This window comes from Neurospora tetraspora (genome assembly GCF_033439725.1).
Source record: "Neurospora tetraspora strain CBS 560.94 chromosome Unknown B0H65scaffold_1, whole genome shotgun sequence".
Classification (NCBI taxonomy): Eukaryota; Fungi; Ascomycota; class Sordariomycetes; order Sordariales; family Sordariaceae; genus Neurospora; species Neurospora tetraspora.
In genome coordinates this window covers 6,849,666-6,866,586 of record NW_026944383.1, presented here as the reverse complement: position 1 = coordinate 6,866,586, position 16,921 = coordinate 6,849,666, and the positions used below count along the sequence as shown (strand labels likewise).

General features: G+C 50.7%; 2 protein-coding genes and 1 non-coding gene across 3 annotated transcripts; 2 read left to right on the top strand and 1 right to left on the bottom strand.

The window, feature by feature from the left end:
* Nucleotides 1–3,889: 3,889 nt before the first annotated feature.
* On the top strand, nt 3,890–5,145 carry B0H65DRAFT_60766 (superoxide dismutase). Its single transcript, XM_062831160.1, has 3 exons — nt 3,890–4,067; nt 4,145–4,343; nt 4,404–5,145. Exons 1-3 carry the CDS (start codon nt 4,002–4,004, stop codon nt 4,973–4,975), a joined length of 837 nt encoding a protein of 278 aa, XP_062687242.1. The 5' UTR covers nt 3,890–4,001; the 3' UTR covers nt 4,976–5,145.
* A 3,988-nt stretch (nt 5,146–9,133) lies between these two features.
* On the top strand, nt 9,134–11,865 carry B0H65DRAFT_61080 (PLP-dependent transferase). The gene is made up of 5 exons (XM_062831161.1): nt 9,134–9,478; nt 9,593–9,691; nt 9,767–10,966; nt 11,032–11,158; nt 11,291–11,865. Exons 1-5 carry the CDS (start codon nt 9,340–9,342, stop codon nt 11,607–11,609), a joined length of 1,884 nt encoding a protein of 627 aa, XP_062687241.1. The 5' UTR covers nt 9,134–9,339; the 3' UTR covers nt 11,610–11,865.
* A 663-nt stretch (nt 11,866–12,528) lies between these two features.
* On the bottom strand, nt 12,529–12,602 carry B0H65DRAFT_t29. The gene has a single exon. It is a non-coding gene; the product is annotated as a tRNA-Val (tRNA).
* Between the last annotated feature and the right edge of the window lie 4,319 nt (nt 12,603–16,921).

Here is a 16,921-nt window from a genome sequence, read left to right as displayed (position 1 = left end):
CAAGGCCTTATCTGGTTGCATATATGTACAAGAAATCACTCAATACCCCGCCAATACCTCAAGTGAGTGGCACAATTTTCTGTATGGTAGCGCTTGATAGGAACATATGCGCCATTCCTTCCATCCGCTTCCCGACAAAACCACCGACGTTGTAGATTGGCATCATTCGCATCACCGAAAAATTGAATGACTGGCTCCGGATGTCATGAGGTGCTGAATTCTCATTTATCCTCACTTGTATCGTGGTAGTGGATATTAACTCCTCTCCGGCAGCCCAATCACGACGGACGACACGGAATACATCGATCTGATCTCCATGCCGCAAAAGCATGTGCGCTCCGATTGCGAAAACCAACTTCTTCTCAGGCCAACTTCACAGCCCCATCATGCGTCTTATATTCAGAACAAAAGACACAGACCAAAGCGCGTGGGCGGTTTGAGATTTGCTTCAACCTGATACGATGAAATAGCCGCGCAGAACCGACCGCGGTGCGGCAACCTTTGGCGATTTTACACAGGTGCGGGCGACCACCCAACTCAACCGCCCGACCTGACTCACTGACTACAACCCCGAAAACAACCACCACTCAGCGATTCAGCCCTACCTCACACCTCAAACGCCTTCCAGTCGGCCGTCTACCTTGATGCCCAAAATATCCGACGATGACAGACTCCCACGAAAAGAAGAAGCCCACGTGGGCCCGTTCATACGGCCGCCTTTCCGACTTCGCCTTCCGCTCCGCCATTGCTTCATCGCCATCTGTTATCAGGAACCCACGATGGCGGCCTGTCCCTGGACTCGCCCTCGCCAGACCGCGAAGGCAGATTACATAACCTCTCTTTCTGGCGCCCGTCATATGTGGGTTTGCCGCGGCACTTCGAAAACTCGACGATGTTCCCTTCGCGCCAAGTGAAGTTGCGCAAGACATCTTACGTTCAAGACCTCAATCCAGTTCCTCAAAGACACAGCGCTGGTTGGGAAAGCCAAGTTGAATTTCCTCCGCTGCAGCCACCCGAACTGTCTTCCCCCGTTCCAGGCGCGCATCCTCTTTTCTTTCATTTCATTTCCTTTCCCTTTTGTTCAGCTTCACGCGACATCTTCAAGTTTGGCATGCTACCTACCTGTGGCCATCTTCAGACTTTCCCATTCTCTCTCTACCGTCGCCCTCAATGCTCTCTCCCTCTTTCCTCTTTCTTCTCTTTTTTTCACTCTGAATGTCACTCTTTCTCTCTTTTTCTGTTCATCGCTTTCCTTCTTTGTTCCTCCTAGATGCGCGCATGTACCCGTGTTGTTTCAACTTCTGCATCCCATCCCATGGATGCCCAGGTACCAAGTGGGAAGCCACTCATCTAACGTCATGCTGTGCTACTCTCCCACGCGCTTCTTCCAAACATCTGGCCTGTCCCGGATTTCCCAAGTAAATCCCTAAATTTCGGATTGGGATCTTGGGAAGCAGTACATCCCGCGATGGGGTCATGTCATGGCCGGCCGCCCTGTGTCAAGTGTCAACACCGAGGCTGTGGATCTGCTTAGCTTACCCTTACTTTACCTTGGCTTCGCTTACCTTACATACGCACCTTAAGCTGTTCCAAGATGTCAAATGATTTGACGTGTCGCTTTGACTGGTGATTGCAGGGGTGAGAAAGTAGTGGTGGACGATGGTGTTGCAAATGGAAATAGGACGGAGGCTGAGTTTAGAGTGCGTCCGATCCTTCCGCTCGCCAGATCACCTGCCCCTATACACTATATTACACTACTCCACAGCACGATAGTATTGATTACCCACGAATAGCAACACATCGACTTTACTCGTCGGTTGCTTTTACCGAAGCGACCTTGCCCAGAAGTTTAGTCGCTACCGCCAATTAGTCCCGTCGCGTACTATGTATAGGGCGATCGCCAGCGCACTAACAGCACACCAACAGCACACTAGCACACCTTTATTAGCTGGTGTTGATCGCGCACCTACCGTTCCAGCGAACGGTGGGATTCGGAGTTGGTCTTGGAAATTGTACTTGGAGCCTTGGACGGGCGGTTAAAATGATAATGAAAATGCTTCGGAGTGATGGAGCAAGTGACCACCACGACCGCTCCGGACTCCGGATGGATATTGATGCTGTTTGAATTGATTCCTCAAGTGATAAGATGGACAAACTATGATGATCAACAAGTGAAGAGGAAAAGCATACATGATCACTCATCACATTCACACCTCATCCATGTGATAGTTTACCTCCCACTTATCGAAACCAACACAACGAACAGCGCAGAAAAAAAGGGCCTTTCATTTCCTTCAACATTTTTACTTTTTCAACTTCATCCCCCAGCACGTCGCATCACTTTCCCAGCTTCCAGCTTTCACAGCTCCCCATCAATCCAAAACAGTTTGCTTAATTGAACGTGCCGCTCTGCAAGGGGTAAGAGAAACGTTAGGTAGTTCCTTTAATTAACTACCACACTCAACAACCACCCACTGCACCAGGGCAAGTACACCACCAACGGCCCCAAGATGGAGGCCCAGACCTATCACTAGCACAGCACCCACCTGGGCATAGCACAACACATCGTTCCTTTCCGTTCACCAGTAGAGGTATCGCGACCCAACAACACAACTCACCTTTTGTTACACAGCCACGAGGGTCGCATCAATGTAGTAGTGTATAACGGGGGCCCTGCAATCTTCCGTCCGCATTGCATCCCGCTCCTACAACAGGGGCAACGCTCCACTTTTTGTTTTGTTTCCAGTTCCCCCTTCAGGCGCAATCCCATCCCATCAAAGAAACGAGATCAACAGGTCACAAAACACTCGTGCCAGGTGGCTTGGCGTTTCCATCGCAATTGGCCCTTGTCTTCGGTTGTCATATGCAGCTAGCGAGCTAGCCAGCAAGTAGCGTATAGCACTAACGACTCCCAACGAACACAGCCCGTCAGTTAGCCCGTTGAACACTTGAACTGTGACAACTTACTGTGTGTCCAGCGGTACTACTAGTACCGTGGTAGTGCAAGTGGTACGGTACCTACCAACCTGCTGCTACGCCGTTAACGCCTCTTCCTTCCCGCTTGCTTGGCTTGCTGCGGTAGGCGAGCTAGGCTAGATTACAGTGGTGAACTACGCCCCTGTCCTGCCTTGGCCATCTTGGCCTTGACCTGGCCCCCCTGGGCTTTCTGGCTTTGTGTGGAAGCACCGCAGCAGAACTAAGCAGCAAGCGAAGTGAGCTATCTCCCACTCTCCACGAGTTCCCGCTTCCGCTTGGAACACAAGGACACTCGAGATTTATTTTTGATATATAAGAGGTACTACCAAGAAACTCTCCTTGGCCTGCCTCCTCTTCCTTTGCCTTACCTAGTACGGCTCCGAAGCATCAAAGTAACGGTACTAAAAAGCAGAAAGACAAAAAGAACCAGAAAGCGGGAAAGAAAACAACGAACCAACTGTTTTTTTCACGAGATCCAACAGGAACAAAACAACGGTTGCAAAGGGGTGTCAGTTCAAACTTGCCTGAAGAACCGGAATTTATCCACATCCCATCCCATCCCATTTCATCAAATTCCCATATATCCAGCCAACGGAAAGTTTGATTGGAGGGCAGCGACGTCAATCGAGTTGGTGACGCATTCGGGTATTTTCGAGGGTCGAGGAAACAGAAACAAAAAACGAGGTATGTTGTTCGCCCCTGTTGTTAGTTTCACTGTTGGGTCGCACACGTGGAAGTTGGTCCTCCCAAACGCCACCCAAGGAACCGGGTACAAGGTCTCGAATGTTTGTCCCTTGCATGGATAAACGGAGGATCCTGACCGACTTTGAGTTCAGCTTTGATTTAAAGTTGTCGTCTTCCTCCGCCTCCTTGTGCCTTTTTTTTTCCACCTTCTCTCAATCAGTCACTCGCTCAGCATTCAAAGAGAAAAAGGGTCGCACAAACTAACCTCGAGACACCGCACCAGACCAACTTGTCAGCATTATCAACCTAATCGTCGATTATCAACATAACCACAATCCAAAATGCGTACCTCAGTAGCTTTTTCACTCCTCGGCGCGGCCGTTACCGGTGTTGCTGCCCAGAAGCCTGTATGTTGTCAACATCGACCTCCTACCTATACACCGACATAGAAAGCTTCCGAATACTAACTATGCGGTTGTAACAGCTCCCCACAGCTGCAGCTGTCACCAACAACCCCGTTGGTCTCGTTGCCGAAGCGGTCCTTCCCGAGAACGCCTGGCAGAAGGCAGGGTTCCCCAATGGCGGCAACATCAAGGGCAAGGTGGTAGCCAAGTCCGGCGAGGGCGGTGTTGGAGTGCAGTTCAACGTTGAACTGAGCGGTCTGCCTGAGGGTGGCCCCTTCAGTATGTTCCCGACATAACTCACCTTTGCTTGATAGGAAAGGGGTACTAACCTGTTCACAGCCTACCACATCCACGTCAATCCCGTCCCCGAGAACGGCAACTGCACCGCAACCGGCGCTCACCTTGACCCTACCGAGCGAGGCGAGGCCCCCGTCTGCGACAAGAGCAAGCCCGAGACGTGCCAGGTCGGCGATCTGGCCGGCAAGTACGGCGCCATCCCTGCGGGCAGTACCACCTTCAGCGCCAATTACGTTGACAAGTACGCCTCGCTCGTCGAGGGTACGGGCGCCTACTTCCTCAACCGCAGCATCGTGTTCCATTTCCCCAACAAGACGAGGATCACCTGCGCCAACTTCAAGATCACCAACAGCGGGTCGGCCCCGCAACCCTCCGAGTCGGATTGCGAGGATCATACCGTGACTGCGACTCAGACCGGCCCCTTCGCGGTGCCGACGAATGCTACCGGAGTCTCGAGCTTTGCCCCTATCGGAACTAACCCGGCGCACACCACCGGAGGCGCGCCCTCGCCGTCTGGAACGCTGCCTGTGGAGGCTGGAGCCAGCTTTAGCACGAGCTCCATGACCGGTGTGGTGGCTGCCTTGCTGGGCGGTGCGATGATGTTGATGCTCTAAGCTCGAGACGGAATGTTGTCGGGAATGTTGGGGGTTAATGATGGGAAAATGGGTATTGCCTAATGGTTCATTGCTGGATTCCACCTTTTAAAGGGCTTTTTTTTCTTGTCACTGGTCAGCGGTCCGGTATGGTGTTATTTGGGAGTTTTATCATGGGGTTGCGGCGCATGTAAGCTATAAGCTACGTACCTGAACACATGTCCCTGATTTTCTTTGCATGCATGAGGATGCAAGCGGGAACCATCCCGACGGAGACTCTTATTGGCAGTTTTTTAATCTTGTGATGGCATCGCTGAGGGTGATCCATGCAAATGCCGTGATGACGCCCTGGAGATCTCACTAGTGCTGTGTGGTCAAGTACTGAAAGTGATCATTCTCCGTTAAAAGATGCATTGCGGTTGCCAAGCCGAGGTCGAGATGGGACAAGCGATACCGTCCCAGACTTCCTAGATGATATTTTCCCCTCCCCTCCCATCTAAATGGCGAGGCAGACGAGAGTGAAAGGTCGGGTATATCCACTTTAGCTAAAGAGCCAAAGAGCCCTGGACAATCGTAGTCAGTGGGTACCTCTGATGTCCATATGAGATGTCTTGGAGAAATTGCAGAAGAGGAGGACATTGAGTCTTGGCTCGTAAACTTCAGCTTGGCAGGCTGTGGTGACCGCAGTAGTGTCGGCTTCCCAAGCGGTTTGGGTATGACTTCTTTCGACGGCCACTGCTGTCCTTCGTGTTGATGGTTGGATGCGGAACAGCTTCCCACACACATCTTGCCAAGCTTTCTCAGCCGTCATAATCGTACGAGTTTCAGGGCCACCCGCGATTATCATCCAGTGAGGCACCGTTCCGTGATGGTGATGAAGTGAAGCTGGACCACGGATCGTTATTGGGTCGACCTTTGAGGGTGGCAGATTGAGGTGTGAAGTGTTTTGTGGAGCTTTGTGTGGTTGCGTCGAACCGCCGCGGGGATCTCCCTTTAGCGGCCTCCACTAACCCAGCGGCCCCGGACTGCATTAGCCTTAGAGGGTCAGAGCGTGCCGTAAGCCCTGGGCCTTCAGGGGAATACTTGGCGGGACTCCACCTCATATGATCGACCGGCAGGGCGCGGACGATGCGATGCAACTGCAACATCATCTCGATGTCAACACGCGATGTATCCACGGGTCTATCGATGGGCAGGGGGGAATACTGTACCGACATGAACGCTAAAGGAACAGAGGCATCGTCCTCCGAGTTCGGCTAATCCAAGATTGTCAAATGTCAGGCACCGATGATGACCAAATCTTCGGGTCAAGTATAGGCACCTGCCAATTCCAAGTTAGCTCATTAACAGACGGCTAACGATTCGAAGAACATACCTTAGGATGGGTCGGTCAGACTCGGCGTTTTCTTTGCTTCTTCAGCCGCAACTGCAACTTCATTTCACTTGGCTCTGCTCGAGTGGCTTCACTAGGGGCGATGTTTCTGAACTCACCTGCTATGTCTTGACGTTTTGGCGTTCTGAATTCTCCGAGCTGCGACCGGTTAACGACCCAGCCAAGTTGTGCTGGCTTGTCTGCCTTTCGCGTCCATATGATGGGTTTCGGCATTTGAAAGCTGGCGACCTGGGAGGAAAGAATTACCTATTTCATCGAGTCGGAGTTTCCCGGCGCAGATCCATGTTTCAAACCAGCTTTACAGGACTGACAGAAACTTGGAAGTAGCTCGAGAGATCTTGTCTGCTGACAGAACATGGTGACAGACGGGAACATGGAAGAAACTGCCAGATCCCAACTCCCACTTTGAGAATTTTGTTCGCTAACGCACACCGAACCTCGAGAAGGCAAGAGCTCCTTCAAGTCTCACTCGCTCACCCGGGCACGCAGCATACAGTTGGTAACACAAGGAAGGGGTCGGGCCGCAGCTTCCACTTCCGCACAACAGAGTGCAAGCTGTAGTCTGGTGATAGCCCGCGCTAACAAGAGCCACCAAAACGCCATCATCTCACCTTGCAGCTGTTAGTGGCGTCTTCGATCCTGCAGTCTATCTGGTGGTTCCTTCCTTCTGCCTCACTTCAACTGTGAGTGTGCCATGAGGTGATGGTCCCAATGGGAAGGAACTGACGACAAGTTGTCTCACTCTCAGCCTCGAAGAGCTTGCCTCCACATTATCAAAATCCATGACCCTTCTTCAGTCTGGAGCCGAGTCACGCTGCCTTTCCTTGCTGACAAATTTCACTGATGCGGGAAAGGTACAATCCAACAAATCCATGTCATAGCCGACGGGGAGGGTTGCAATCTTCACCAATCATCAAATCTAATGGACTTTACCTCAATTTGGCAACCTCTGCCATTCTCCAGCCGTGTCATCTCACTCCCCATACCACTGTCTACAGCCTCATTTTATGTCTCACTTGCCCTTACCCTTCCAAGTGAAGAACGGATCCATACAACCCTGCGGACATCATCCCATTGCGCTTGGGACATGATCGCCCATGGGATTGCTACCTCATGAACACATTATCACAATGGGCAGAGATTAACTCCATGACGATCTCCAGTCCCTCGGCTTCAGCCAACTCAACGGTGCGCAAAGCCATGTCTATCTTACAATCCAGAGACGCTAACGGTGTGTTTCGACTTCGTTTGTCTTTGTCATTCAGTGCTTTGGGATTAACTCGGAGCAAACTCAGCTGTCTTGTGCTGAGCAACAGCTGGAAATACGGGCTACTACACTGACAATCCAGCACACCGGTAGTCGTTCAACGTCCGGACTCCTCCGCGGTCTCACTCGCCTCAGCATACCTCGATCTCTAACGGACTAGTTACTTCAACGTCATGATCTACCTACTCCGGCCCAGTCCAGCTGGCTGTGCAGATGCTTGTTCGGCTGTGTTGACGGTCCTCATGAAACCCAACAACAATCAAATCAAGAAGAGGCAACATCAGAGCAGTGTATCAGCTCATGGCCTTGATCACTGCTCGCCGATATTGTCATTTTTGAAGAATGAAGGGCTGAACCGGTCCAGGCTACAGCTTCTGACGACCGTGTCTATCGTCTTCCGATTTAGGTTGCGTTACAAGCTATTCTACCTTCACTCTACAGACAAGCGTCACCTCACGAGGTCAAGCCCATCTTCCAATTGGCCATTCGCCTTCACGACAGAGACTTGCTGCTATCGCCCGTGTTGGCAGTCGATAGCACTCCCAAGGATCAGGGCTCATGACCTTTTGGATGACAACATTGGACCAACGCTGTTCAGTCTGCCAATCAACGGGGCTAATATTGAGGACCATCCTACGCTACCTTAACCATGTAATCCATCCCACGCCATGGGGCTAAACTGAGACATTTACGCATACGGCATCACCTGGCGAAAGCTGTATCAAGATTATCTTGTAACAGAACACATCCGACAGGCAATGGTGCGTGAAGCAGACCATCACATGAAGCCGTTGCATTGATATCGCAACTGGGCCACTCTAGCAGCGTAACTCCGCGCTTCTGCTTCTTATCAGTATCAATAGGTCGGACGCTGACCCTTTGTGCTATCATCCCATTCACCAACTACCAAGCGTGGAGTGGACATCCCTAGAGTCGGTATAATAAGAAGCCGGGATACTTGTAGGTCAAAGTCAATGGGTATGTGCTGAATTTCGAAGATCCAGAAAGGAAACGATCAGCCAGGACAACGCTTGAGTGGTGAGGCTCTTCACCAGTCATAGATCCCATTATGCACTGCGGACTTCAACGCTAACAAACCAACAAGGTCTCTCATGTCCCTGTTGATCTTTGCCATGAGCACATGGGTACATCCGGATGTGTGCACCTGGATACCGGGGAGCAACATTGACCCACCCTTTTGGACAACACCCTCAGTCCAGATTCCCATTGGTCTCCGTTCCAATACATTTTCTCTGGCATTACATCCGGTAGCACTGAGAAACCTCCATGTGTGCTTGGATTTGGAGTCCATTGAGTTTCATTCGCTCTCCCAGAGCAACAGTTCGCCGTTCATCGTTCGTGACGCTGTCCTAGCTTCCGAATCTGGTAGCGGTCGACGTTACAGGCTGAGTGACTCCAGCCCTTGAGTCTATCCTTTTCCCTTCTGGTAGGTACTCCCTCGTGATGTTCAGCTTGTCGTGTTCATGGCGCTCTCAACATTGTGAGAAAACGTTATGCTGGCTCTCGGGGTATGATAGCCGCGCCATCGGATACGGGGAAGACACATCCGCACAGGATTCTCTCATAACCTAGGGAGGTCTCAGTTTTAGAGGTCAAGTCGTCTTCCAAGAGTATTTAAGACGGTCTAGATGCCCTCCTCCATGACACCAAGTGGACATAAATTCATAATCATCACATCACGCCATTACCATTGTCTTATTCACCATGAGCCGTCTCAATCTTCTCAACCGCCTTTCCAAGAAAGGACGAGAGCGTCGTGCTGTTACTACAATGAGTGATAGCACTAGACCATCATCAGAGGAGAAGACATCGTCCGAATATCCAGCTCTGACCTCCATCAACTGTAAGAGCACATTCGACCTAGCTACCTTTCCCCACATCGCTTCACTCACCCTCTGCAATTCCAGGAATTATGCATGTCAACTCGAGCTAACCTGAGCTAACATCTGGCGTACAGTCCCATTATCGGGCATCAAGCGTCTCACTTTGACTGAATCACCCTATGACAAGCCAGTGGAGATCATACGCAAAGAAGAGTATCCTCACATGAACAATGGTATGGCTCCCTACATTCTCATCCTCCATCTCTATCTCTCCTCGTTGTGCTCAGCTCCAGCCTAACGGTGACTAGGTATCTACCTCGACCACAGCGGCACTACCATCTACGCCCAATCGACCGTCAAGCTCTTCGCTCAAAAGATGAGCGCCAACCTTTACGGTAACCCCCACTCCGCCAACGAGCCCGCCAAGTTCTCCGGTGACATGGTCGACTCGGTACGCGAAAAGACCCTCCGTTTCCTCGGCGCCGACCCACGCCACTTCGACCTCGTTTTCGTCGCCAACGCCACTGCGGCCATCAAGCTTGTCGCCGACTGCTTCCGCGACCTCGCTGAGCAGACCCGCACCGGCTCCTTCTGGTACGGCTACCATCGTGACGCACACACCAGCCTTGTCGGCGTGCGTGAGTTGACTAAGGGGCCGCATAGCCACAAGTGCTTTGAGAGTGACGCCGAAGTCGAGGAGTGGATTGAGGGGAGGAATACCTTTGGTCAACCAGCTGGTAGTCTTGCTCTTTTTGCCTACCCCGGGCAGAGCAACCTCACGGGACGCAGACTGCCGCTCAACTGGACGGGCAGAATCCGACACGACAGGACCAAGAGGCTACGCAACACGTACACCCTTTTGGATGCTGCCGCATTGGCTATGACCAGCCCCATGTCTCACGTCTTCGAAGACCCTGATACCGCGCCGGACTTCACCTGCGTGTCATTCTACAAGATCTTTGGCTTTCCAGATGTGGGCGGCTTGATTGTTCGCAAGGACTCTGGCCATATTCTAGCACTGAGAAAATACTTTGGCGGAGGCACCGTCAGTTTGGTCAGCACCATCGGAAGCGCATGGCATGTAAGCAAGGGGTTGGAGACCAACACCCATGAGGATGGGAGCGAACACGTCGGCGGTCTACATGAGGGTCTGGAAGACGGGACGCTCCCCTTTCACAGCATCCTAGCGTTGGGCGAGGCAATCGATGTTCACAAAGAGTTGTTTGGAAGCATGGAGAATATTTCTACCCATACGTCGATGCTGGTAAGGAGACTGTATCAAGGGATGAAAGGGATGAGGTATGGCAATGGTCAACCGCTTTGCACGGTTTATCATTCTGGAGATGAAGACCTTTGGGAAAACGGGAAGGGGGATGAGGTGTATGGTAATGCGAGGGTGCAGGGTGCCACGGTGGCGTTTAACGTGTTCAGGGAGGATGGGACGTATGAGAGTTATGCAATGGTGGAGAAGATGGCGAATGATAGGGGGATTTATGTGAGGTCTGGTGGTGAGTTTGTCTTTACATGGTTCCATATCTGTGATGTGGGATACTGACGACGGATCTCTACATAGGCGTCTGCAACCCCGGGGGAGTTTTTACTGCACTTCACTACGAGCCGTGGCAGTTGAATAGGGCCAAGTCCGCTGGTCATCATTGTGGCTCTAACGGGTTGAGCGTTATCAACGAGCTTCCCACGGGGTAAGCCTATACACTCCCTGGTTTCCATTTTCCTTCCCACTTTTCCCTTTACCTCTTCTCCCCCTCTCTATCACCCCTTATCCCCTTTGTCTTACACCAAACCATACTAACCTCCCCTTCTTTGCCTCTCAGTATCGTCCGAGCAAGTCTAGGCGCCATGAGCACCACTCAAGACGTTGACGCCTTCCTCACGTTCCTCAGGGAGAATTTTCTGGAGAAAGGCCTCCCCGCGAAGAAATCCAATATCAAGAGAAAGAGGCAGCAAACCCAAAACTTGTTCAACAGCATCTCTTCTGCAGCTACAGCGACAGCCACTACAAAGCAGGGGGAAGGAACAGGGACAATGGTCACCTTGCCGCCGTCGCCGACGCCCACTTCCTTTCGGGAGGAAGGAGCATTGGTGATGAAGCCGAAGATGTTGGAGAGGGTCGGTAGTGCTATTTCTGTTTGAGGAAGGGAAAAGGGGTTGATGACTATCTTCTGGGATGCGGATTTGGTAACTGGGGAATAGGTTTAATGTTTCAATGGCGCGAGGGAGGCTGTCTGAGTGTTGGATTGGTGTTCGCGTTGGGAGCAATGCCATTTTCATTTTCCTTTTGGTTGTCCTTGTGCTTCTTTCCTTGCATTTCCCATTTCCTTCTTATTTCCTTGGGATATTGAGTTCCTAGTTTCTTGGGTGTCCTAGCTTGGTAGACCTTATACTCCTATCTATCACTCTGTATGCATTTTCCGTCTTATCGGTGATTGATCAGATAATAACTGAGAAATGTCAACATCGGCGACATGCGATTTGTTTTTTGAGAAACTCTATACACAACACACCTATGCTACAGGCACACACCTTTCTCCACCTCACATCTAACATCAAAATACCGGCGTTTTGAATAGCAAAATTAGTGGGCTTCTCAGTTTTACCCGACATGCCCGCTAAAAGCCAGTAAGTCGCAACCAATTTCCACGGTGTTTCGGGCTTTGACAGGATGCCCCTACTGATTGAGCTTTTGCCGTATCATGGCTGCTTCTTTTGTACCTGTTTGGCTTTTTTTGTCCGCCGACCGATCACAGAAACAAAATGTAACAAAAAGGTGCATGTCATGAAAGGTGTTGTCGAAAGAGAAGAGATTTTCTGCTTGCTAGTATGAAGATAATGAAGTCCAGCGTCATGACGCAAGGAAAGCATAAAAAAAAAGAACATACAAGTAAACTAGTGAAGAGTAGGGGTTGAGGTAAGGTCTACACCATAACCCCCAAGTATCCCGAAGACCAGCGATGAATGAAGACGAAAAAAAAAAAAAAAGTCGCAGGGCTTCCATATGCAAAGAACCGATTTCCAATGAAAGAAAAAAAGAAGCAAAAAGAGAATGTTGCGATGATCCGACCCAGGCTCGATCTGGGGACCTTCAGTGTGTTAGACTGACGTGATAACCAACTACACCATCGGACCAGTTGTTGTTTTCAGCGCTCTGATCCATGCCTTATATTGCTACGCTGGATATGGACCCACCGGCGTTAATTGCATGGAACGAAGGATAGAAACACAAGATAGATCTCTTGCCGTCGTGAACACTCTGCGATTATTAGATCATCGACAGCCCAAACCGACGGGATGTGGTTCACGAAGCGATGTTCACCGTTCGTATGACTCGTTGCTTATTTCGCACCACCATACCTACCTAGGCATGAGCTGGTCCGACCACCGGTAATAGCAAGGAAAAGATCAAAAAAAAAAAAAAAAAAAAACCAGAAAATCCAGCCAGACACACTCTAGTCCTATAGGCACACACCTTTCTATACAAAAACTTTACATTTGACAGCTTCTGAAAGTCCAGGACCCGCAATGACTGCTACGTTGGAGACCGGCGTTTTCGCACTGAAATTTTGAGCTTTGCGATGCACGATATATTACACGTCCAACGCGCTTTCCCCAATGAAATGAACCACCATCATCATCGCATCACCGCCGTCGCTAGCGCAAGACCCGGTATTCGTGTTCCTCTTCTTGCCTATTTCTCCCTTTGTTCTTCCTCGTTGGGACCCAAGCGGACACATTCAACTGTCCGCGACATGGCTGTGTGTTACTCATCATCGTAATCGTTTACCGGATGTAGAATCGATGTTCACGATCTTCCTTGTTGTTTCAACTCACTCCAGTAATAGTAATGTTCTGCCTAGGGTGATGCATACGTGCAAACATCGTAATCACCCAGCACCGTGTCTTGTTGGCTTTTCGGTGAGTGTCAAAATCGACTAGGCAGGGTAGAGCAGGGCATGGAAGCAACAAGCTTTTGTCTGGGGTCTCTGATCTGTGTACTGGCCGATGTCGATAGCATCCATCGCAGTCGAGGAGGTCCAACGGACTTCTTCCTTCGGCTGCTAATACGTAGTGCTGGATCGAATCGAGCGCAAGAAGGGAAAAGGAAAGGGAGGAGGAACGGGGGTGCGAAATCGTACATTACATGAACAAATGGTAGATTCTCTGTTGGGAGTGGAAGATGCCAAACCCCGGACCGGCTACCCGCAGCATCACATTGTAGGGTTAGGTAGGGGTAGGGTAACCTTTCCTTAATGGTTCTTGACCGGTTCGTTTCTTTTTGCGGAGTACGGAGATCTTTTCGACGTTTTTTTTCGATCGCGTTTGGGAGATGTTTGGGTGTTGGGAGGATCTGCCAACCGTAAACCACTACAAGCAGAAAAAAGAAAGGGCAAAAATGTGACAAGTCGTTCTGTCACCAACATCCCATCATCCAGGCAAGGGGGGCTGACGGCAAGGACAACGGTAGTCGCCCTGGACAGGTACCTGACATCTGCATGCCAAGCAAGGAAGGGGTTGTTTTCCAGTGAGCAAGGGAAGCTTTGTCGAAACGTCTTGTCTGGTCTGGCGTCATGCATGACATAAAAGGGGTCTTTTATTGCAGCCAGGCAGCTTCGACCGGAATCTCCCTTGCTTTTGTTAACATCAAGAGCATCGAAAAGAATGCTTACTATGGATTATGGGCGAAAACGGAGAAGAAGCAGACACGTATGAGGTAGATGAGTGCTGGTGTTGTCAGAGCAAAGTCTACAGCAACAAGGGGGCATGGCGAAAACAATAATCTTTCATGGACCAGTTGCAAAGACCGGTCATGGTGAATTGTGGTCCGCATGAAATGCTGCGATGGAGAGAGAGTCTATGATCCCATTCGCAAGTTCGCAAGTTCTTCAAGGGTTCTCAGGAATGTGTTTGCCCCGGTATTACGCATCTGTTGTTGGTTAAAGACTGCAGAACAGCCAAAAGAGAATTCGGGACCGAGAGAGGCAGGAGCCTGGCTTGCCTGGTTACGGTTTCTGTAGTTGTTGAATGATGAGGCGTTCAGATGTGGCCACTATCTCGTGTATGTTAGCTCTATCGTCGTCAAAACTACTCAAAGCAGTAGATTGATTGGACCTCCTTCTTGTGGTTCTCACCCATTCGGTCATCATCTTTCCTTTCTAGGAGCCACAACTTATGCCGGCTCTGCAACGTATCCCATAATAGCCAGATTATCGCACATAGATACAGTGCAGTGATACAGATGGTAGTCGGCTCGTAAGGTACTGTGTTAGACTGTCATCTTGGTGCCTCTTCTTTTGTTGTTTCCTTCGACAGGACTACATTGTAAGTCAGGGACAGCTTCCAGAGCAGATAGCGTTTCATCTAATGGCCCAGGAGATGCGATGGCAACATGCGATGTAACAAGTTGGAAGCAAGTGGAAGCGGTTTGTTAGTTCGCTGTTTTCGCCGGAAGTCCCGTTAACTCTGCTGCAATCGTAGGACGAATTGTCGACAAAAAGGGAAGGATTCCAGAACAACAGTTTCAGGATGTAGGGCTGTGGAATGAAAGTCGATGGAGAAGAAGCTCCAACACTCTCGCCCTTCGTTCTGCAAAGCTTCGGATAGTGTCAAACAAGCCCCGGGGGTTGTCGCGCCATCGGTATCAGCAGCATACTAGCTCGGACTAGCTCGGAAAGAGGTTTGTGCGGTGGTAATGTTTTCGAAATGCGCCAAGTATGCTCCTCGTGACGCAAGAAAACAAGCTTTGGCATTTGCTGCCGGAACGGCGACCATCGTCAGCGCAAAGGTAGATCAAAGAAGATATTGACCTGCAATAAGTCAATGCCCGCGATGTTAGGCGGACCGTCCACCGGCTTTGCAGAGGCCGTCTATGGCCTAATCGCCATGGAGTTGTATGGCCGCAAGCACGTATCAGGGTATTTTGGCTAAAGGGAAAATGTATTAGTATCGTTGTTCCAGTGACAATGTAGTGTAATTAAACCAGGACGACGCCGGACATGACCGTAGCTTGACACATGTAGCTGAATGGTTACGAGATGTATAATGGAAAGTGTATTGCTGGGATCTGGACTGTAGAAAGATCGCTTGATCGGAAATGCAGTGCTTGATTGCCGGTTACTGGATAATGTGCGAGGAAGAAACCGAGAGGAAAACATACTCGATAGAGTCGTCAGCGAACCCTTGTCATTGCCAAGGCTCGTCTGCCACACGCTCGAGGAAGGTGAACCGAAGATCCGACGATATTAAAGCGCTTGTATGGCCGTGCAGGAAACCCGCTCAAGTGCTCAAGGACCAAAGTGAGTGGATAGATGGTCAGGTTTCTGCGCGGATTTTGGTTTGCGAGGTGCGAGCACAGCCGGAGGTGGTTGATGGTGCTTTGGTGAAGAGATATCGCCAACATCAAGTCCTGGAGGTTTCGTCACCATTAGCGAGGCTTGTTACATTTTTCTAACGGCCACAAGCGCGCAAGAGCGTCTAATGCTTGGAAATACCGGAGCTGGCAGCCAGCCGCAGCGGCAAGTGGACAAACCTAAGCGTGCCGCCCTCGAGGTCATCGGGACAGCTAGGGCTGAGCGGAACAGGCCGTGTAGCGTCACGGTAGCCGTTGCAGGGTCGCGTTTTGCGGGAGGGCTCGGTGGGTTACCTGTCGCCTGCTGTGGTGCTGATGTGGACGTGTATGTATCTAGATGTGTCTCGTAGAATCAAGCCTCTTGGTTGTCTCACTGTCTTGCCGGCCATGTCGAGTTCGCCCAGCATACGAGGGTATACCTAGTCAATCGTGTGTGCATGTTGACTGTGTCCTTGAAGGTGCGAGGTTACTAATCAACATGTGTCTTGATATCAGCCAAAGACCAAACACTAGTAGGTATAGAGCTGTGCAAGGTTCTATGACACGGGGCATCGCCAAGTGGTCAGGTAATGGAATGAAAATCGCATGTCCCGCTCAATGTGATGAGGTTCGGACCCAGTTGTCGTCGGAGTGGAGGACGTCGCTAGTAACCCGAAAGTCTTGGTGGCGTACATTTCCTTTCGACAGAACTGATACCCGCATTGCAGAGATGCCCGATCGTTTCCAACGTAAGATACTGAAGCGACAGCTGATTTAGCCAGTAGAAATTATGTCGAGGGGTGAGAGTTGAGTGTCCTCGTTGGGTGTCACCCCACATCGAGTCCCAGACTTCACCATCGACATTGCGTCACACCGCAATCCAATTCATTCGCGCTCTTAGCTGTCGCCTGTCGGGGTGGCGTGGCGGTCTTGATTCCCTGAGGCAGGAGCACCTACCTCTTTAGCCACTGCTGTGTGAAAATTTTAAAAGAGAGATGAGGGGAAATTGTCGAGAGAAACCAGGGAGGGAAAGAGTGGTCGTCCATTCCACGTCCGATTCGGGCCGGAGTGAGTTTGAGATATCGCACAGGGCAGGTGCAAAGACAACCAAGCAGGACGTCCA

What these genes read in the sequence shown, in the direction of transcription:
- B0H65DRAFT_61080 (XM_062831161.1), top strand. Translation starts at nt 9,340, where the DNA reads ATGAGCCGTCTCAATCTTCTCAACCGCCTTTCCAAGAAAGGACGAGAG. An exon ending in AGCTCTGACCTCCATCAACT is followed by an intron (nt 9,479 to 9,592) that starts GTAAGAGCACAT and finishes TCTGGCGTACAG; the next exon opens with TCCCATTATCGGGCATCAAG. An exon ending in GTATCCTCACATGAACAATG is followed by an intron (nt 9,692 to 9,766) that starts GTATGGCTCCCT and finishes AACGGTGACTAG; the next exon opens with GTATCTACCTCGACCACAGC.
- B0H65DRAFT_60766 (XM_062831160.1), top strand. Translation starts at nt 4,002, where the DNA reads ATGCGTACCTCAGTAGCTTTTTCACTCCTCGGCGCGGCCGTTACCGGT. An exon ending in GTGTTGCTGCCCAGAAGCCT is followed by an intron (nt 4,068 to 4,144) that starts GTATGTTGTCAA and finishes CGGTTGTAACAG; the next exon opens with CTCCCCACAGCTGCAGCTGT. An exon ending in GCCTGAGGGTGGCCCCTTCA is followed by an intron (nt 4,344 to 4,403) that starts GTATGTTCCCGA and finishes ACCTGTTCACAG; the next exon opens with CCTACCACATCCACGTCAAT.